Source organism: Etheostoma spectabile, unplaced genomic scaffold, assembly GCF_008692095.1.
Source record: "Etheostoma spectabile isolate EspeVRDwgs_2016 unplaced genomic scaffold, UIUC_Espe_1.0 scaffold00005242, whole genome shotgun sequence".
Lineage (NCBI taxonomy): Eukaryota > Metazoa > Chordata > Actinopteri > Perciformes > Percidae > Etheostoma > Etheostoma spectabile.
The window spans coordinates 1-5,904 of record NW_022603239.1 but is presented as its reverse complement, the minus strand read 5'-3'; the positions used below and the strand labels follow the sequence as shown (position 1 = coordinate 5,904).

Below are 5,904 nucleotides of genomic sequence, written 5' to 3'. Positions count from 1 at the left end.
AAAAGTCCGAAAGTGTTCCAGAATCTTTTTTCCTTTGCCAAATGTCTTTTTGAGTGCGCACGTGTGTGTATGTGTGTGTCTATGTGAGTGTGAATGTGAATATATGTATACATATATACAAATATATGTATACATGTATACAAATATACATACTATAAATATATTTCATGTTACAGTTCCACTGTTTTTAAACTAAAGCCTGCTCAAGTTTTATTCTCTGGGAAAACCTGTGTTGCATTGTGGGAGATGGGAGTAAAATGTAGATACATCAGATTTACACTCAATTTAGCAGTGCCTTGTAAAATTAAATTTAAATTTTAAAAATAATAGTTACATCAAAATGAACTTCCAGTACCAAAAGAAAGAGGGCGCATTCAATAAGGTTCTTTATTTGGTGAGTGCACAATAACCAAAACACGTTAAAGCAAAATCTGAACAGGAAAATACTCGTATAAAGTACCTGAAAAATGTGGGTGCCGGGGGTAACCATAGCAACCAAAGTCATCTTTAAAAACTTCAATAAAATCAAGACGGAGCAGAGTATGAGGGTCCTGACAGTACCTAGGTAAGGACTACTAGCCAGTCAGAAGCAGAGTATGAGGGCCCTGACAGTACCTAGGTAAGGACTACTAGCCAGTCAGGAGCAGAGTATGAGGGCCCTGACAGTACCTAGGTAAGGACTACTAGCCAGTCAGGAGCAGAGTATGAGGGCCCTGACAGTACCTAGGTAAGGACTACTAGCCAGTCAGACTCGGACGGATCTCGGAGCCGACCTAGTCGAGACCGAGTCCAAAGAGGTTTGAGTCCAAGGTCAAGACCGAGTCCAGGACAGAAAAAAATTCCTATGCATAACATTATCAAGATAATAACTTTGGGTTATTTGTTGATATAAAAGCAAAAACACTGTCACAGGATTTATGAGTAGAGCCAAGCCAGAGCAGAGCACTGTGAGCTGCCAGTCATTCGGCGGGGATTTCGGTGTCTCTGTTCTGGTTTTAGAAAATGGAATCTGCTCTGATGAATGTTCATCAGAGAAGATGTGTCTTTTCTAAAATATTATGAATTATTCCTGAAAATGTTCCAACTTTTCCTCCCAAAGATATTTAACAACATCTTGCTAAAATACCAAGGCAGAGGGTCTCTTTGGTCAAAGAAAAGAGGAGGTCTTGGGACGGTCTCACCCCCTTTTCCACAAAAAAATGTTATTATTTTGTATTATTATTCTTTTATTCACATTTTCTGACATTTATTTTGTCCCCTTTTCCCTGATATTTTTGTTGCTTTTCACTTTTTCAACCTTTTTGTCCCTTTTTTCTGACAAAAAGCAAAAGAGGGACAAAAATGTCTTGGTGGGGGGGGGACGAGCAGCCTTCAGACGATCTGTGAACATGAGTCGGTCCGGGTCCGGTTTTGAACCAGCTTCTGGATCAGAGTCCTGAGCTGCTGCAGCTCCGCCCGCATCAACTGCAGCTCCTGGGTCTGCAGGGCCTGGTTCTGGTCCTGGTTCTGCAGAATCTGGTAAGGGCTCTTAGTTTGGTTCTCAACCATCTGGTTTTGGTTCTGGTTCTGGTCTGTCTGGACTCTAGTAGAGTAAATAATAATTGTTAGATGCCCAGCACACCTTCAAAACACGCTGGAAGGAGTTAGTGTTGATTTGTCTTTTTAGTCCTGCTAAATTAAGGTTGAAGAAACGATTTCACTTGTTTTGTTTTTCCAGAAAATAAACAAGATTTTTTTTGTGATCGGATGAAAAGTTGAAAACAACAACATCCTGAAGAGGATCGGCATGGGGAACTTTCCATAAAATCATCTCTCAATCCAAATCACACCAGCTGTTAGTCTAACGGAAATAACACCATGCAAATCACTAGGTATGGTGAAAAGGGTATGTGAGGATTAAGGGGGGGGGGGGGGGGGGGGGGGGGGGTCAAGGGAACTTTATCAGGATGCATAGTATTCTGATCCATGAAATAACTGGCCTTTAATAATAAAGATTTCTTTGGGAATTTAACATAGGTGGGTGTTACTTATACCCCCTGTATTTTAACATAGGGGGGTGTATACTTATGCCCCCTGTATTTTAACATAGGGGGGTGTATACTTATACCCCCTGTATTTTAACATAGGGGGGTGTATACTTATGCCCCCTGTATTTTAACATAGGGGGGTGTATACTTATACCCCTGTATTTTAACATAGGGGGGTGTATACTTATACCCCCTGTATTTTAACATAGGGGGGTGTATACTTATGCCCCCTGTATTTTAACATAGGGGGGTGTATACTTATGCCCCTGTATTTTAACATAGGGGGGTGTATACTTATGCCCCTGTATTTTAACATAGGGGGGTGTATACTTATGCCCCCTGTATTTTAACATAGGGGGGGTGTATACTTATGCCCCTGTATTTTAACATAGGGGGGTGTATACTTATGCCCCTGTATTTTAACATAGGGGGTGTATACTTATGCCCCCTGTATTTTAACATAGGGGGTGTATACTTATGCCCCTGTATTTTAACATAGGGGGTGTATACTTATGCCCCTGTATTTTAACATGGGGGGTGTATACTTATGCCCCTGTATTTTAACATAGGGGGGTGTATACTTATGCCCCCTGTATTTTAACATAGGGGGGTGTATACTTATGCCCCTGTATTTTAACATAGGGGGGTGTATACTTATGCCCCCTGTATTTTAACATAGGGGGGTGTATACTTATGCCCCTGTATTTTAACATAGGGGGTGTATACTTATGCCCCCTGTATTTTAACATAGGGGGTGTATACTTATGCCCCCTGTATTTTAACATAGGGGGGTGTATCCTTATGCCCCCTGTATTTTAAGGAAGACCATTTATTTATGTATGATACATTTATCGTACAAAGAAAATTGGTGCACTTAAAGGTTGTATTTTTTTTATTAAGGCATTAAGATCAATCCAAATGATGATTTTTTTATTCATCTTTGTAGTCAACTTGGGTTCATTAAGTTATGAGCACCACTGTACATGCAGCTCCTGTACCCCTGAACAAATTAAGGAAAACATTGAGGAAGGGTTAAGAGGAGACGGTGCTTCACCTTCAGAAGCGACACTGAGGATGAAGAATTCAATGGATTCAGTGATGTGGAATGAGAATAGGAGCTTGGTGAACTCGCTGGCTTGGTATGGTAATTTAGCCTCTTCAGCCTCCCAGGTATGTTCCTTATACTGTTGTGTAGCTGAATGGCTGTTAATGTGTTATGTTAACATGCGTATTACTTGAAGAACTTGCCTTTCCAGATTAAATGTCTCTTCTTCATCTAGTTCTGGTCTTGGATTTTGTGAAATAATTCCAAAAATAAATGTCACTTATGTATGTTTTTCCTATTTTATGACGCGTTTTTTGACTGATGTGAGTTATACTCCGTAAAATACGGTGGTGATTTTTTGAATTTTTTAGCTTTTTCAAGTGGTATTTATATATTGTCTGTTCTAACTTTTCCAACATTTTAAACAGAGATAAGAAGATAGCGGTCCAAAGTGATGTCAAATTGCATTCTTTTCTTAAGTTGAAAAAAACCCACTACATTTTCTTGAGGGAGTACCTGTAAACAAATCGTCTCAAATCGCTAAACATTTTTACAGGAAAGACGGGTATGGATATGTTTTAAGCCTCCTGAATGGATATTTTTACCTTTTTTTGGGATAAGGTTTATATTTTTTTAAGGGGAGACATATCCACTGCAACCCCCACACTTTGTCTTAAGACCAGGAAAGGAGCAAACCTAAAAATGTTTGGGGGGGCTCCTTATTGAACGCATTACATGAGAGAATGTCTGTATATGTTTCATGCCTTGTTACTGGATGTTCATTGTGTGTTTATGTGTTTCTGTTCTTACCTGAGATACCAGCAATCCCTCAGGCCGTAGCTGAGCCCACACATACCGAGTCGGGGCCACAGGCGGCGGGGCAGCCGCCTCTCCAGCATCAGAGTCGTAGCTACCACCTTCACAACATCCACACAGCTCGTTACCATGACACAGCAAATGCACAGGGACATGATGATGTGTATGTGTCTTTAGATGCAAGTCCTCAAAGACAGAGCGCATTTTAAAGGTACCATATCATGCTCATTCTCAAGTCATAACTATATTTTGGGTTTCTAGTAGAGCAAGTTAACATGCTTTAATGTTCAGAATACACAGTTCATCTCATACGGTCTGTCTGAAGGTACCTGTGTTCCTCCTCTGTCTGAAACACTCCGTTTTAGCGCCTGTCTCTTAAAGCCCCTCTCCTGAAAAAGCTAAGAGTCATTTCATGCAAAAGCAGTTCAATTAATACATTTATGTACATACAGTATATCTAAGAGTCTCTAAAGTCCCTATAAAAATATATAAAGAGGTAGGTTTTTGTTGTGTTGTGCTCTTTGGATGGTTTTAAATAGGCCTTAATGGTCCCCTAATACTGTATCTGAAATCTCTTTTATACAGACCTTAGTGGTCCCCTAATACTGTATCTGAAGTCTCTTTATATAAACCTTAGTGGTCCCTAATACTGTATCTGGAGTTTCTTTTATATAGACCTTAGTGGTCCCTAATACTGTATCTGGAGTTTCTTTTATATAGACCTTCGTGGTCCCCTAATACTGTGTCTGAAGTCTCTTTTATATACCCTTAGTGGTCCCTAATACTGTATCTGGAGTTTCTTTTATATAGACCTTAGTGGTCCCTAATACTGTATCTGGAGTTTCTTTTATATAGACCTTCGTGGTCCCCTAATACTGTGTCTGAAGTCTCTTTTATATACCCTTAGTGGTCCCTAATACTGTATCTGGAGTTTCTTTTATATAGACCTTAGTGTTCCCTAATACTGTATCTGAAGTCTCTTTATATAGACCTTAGTGTTCCCTAATACTGTATCTGAAGTCTCTTTTATATAGACCTTAGTGGTCCCTAATACTGTATCTGAAGTCTCTTTTATATACCCTTAGTGGTCCCTAATACTGTATCTGAAGTCTCTTTTATCTAGACCGCTCTGTCTCCAAACTGTATGTGTGTGCGTGCGTGTACCTGAGTCCTCCACAGCTCGTCTCTCTCCTGGGCCACCCTCCATTGCGTGTCACTCATCATGGCTATCAGCAGATTCATCAGAAGGATGAAGGCGATGATAGAGTAGGCGATGTACACCAGGTAGATGATCGTGGGGTTGAGTTGGGTAAAGTCCACCGGCATATTTACGAGGCCAAAGTTGACCACGAACTCGGTGAAGATGGTGAGGGGGTAGGTGCTATATGAAGGATTGTAGGAAGGATCCACAGTCATGTACACCATCCACAGGGCTGAGAAGAACATGAGAGTAAATCTAAATCATTTCATTCCAAACATTTCTTTGAAGGTACCCTATAATGCTTTTCTGTGTTTTCTGTCATAACTATAATGTTATAGCCAGTACCATCCGATAAGTCTGATTTTCAAGTTAAACCTGCCCAGACTTGCAAATTATGAGGTTAAACATATTTAGACAAATCCCAGTGAGCTAAAACATTCAGATTTCCAACTGTTTTGAACCCAGCCAGGCAGGAACTACTGTTTTTTTAAGCTACCGCGGTGTTAGCATTAGTCAATCAAGCTTATTTGTATAGCCCTTTACAATAGCCGAAAGGTACCCAAAGTGCTTTACAACAAAGCCATAAAACAATACATAACACATACAAAACATACAGATACAATTAAAAGCGCTGTAGTGGTGCAGTGTTGCAGGACATTAAAAGCCTTCCAGAAATGCATAGAAAGGAGCAGGCAGAAGGAGGAACCTAAGAGACAGTATTGCCCTAGTTAGAATTAAATGCTAATTTAAAAAAGTGGGTTTAAGCTTCGTTTTAAAAAGGCTGAGGTCAGTAGTGGTGCGGATGTCGGGGTTAG

The 5,904-nt window shown here is 40.2% G+C and overlaps 1 protein-coding gene across 1 annotated transcript; it reads right to left on the bottom strand.

Moving 5' to 3' along the window:
• Positions 1-335: 335 nt before the first annotated feature.
• On the bottom strand, positions 336-5,361 carry LOC116677485 (transient receptor potential cation channel subfamily V member 5). Its single transcript, XM_032507941.1, has 3 exons — positions 5,053-5,361; positions 3,883-3,989; positions 336-1,582 (listed from the first exon to the last, which is right to left on the bottom strand). Exons 1-3 carry the CDS (start codon positions 5,332-5,334, stop codon positions 1,372-1,374), a joined length of 600 nt encoding a protein of 199 aa, XP_032363832.1. The 5' UTR covers positions 5,335-5,361; the 3' UTR covers positions 336-1,371.
• Between the last annotated feature and the right edge of the window lie 543 nt (positions 5,362-5,904).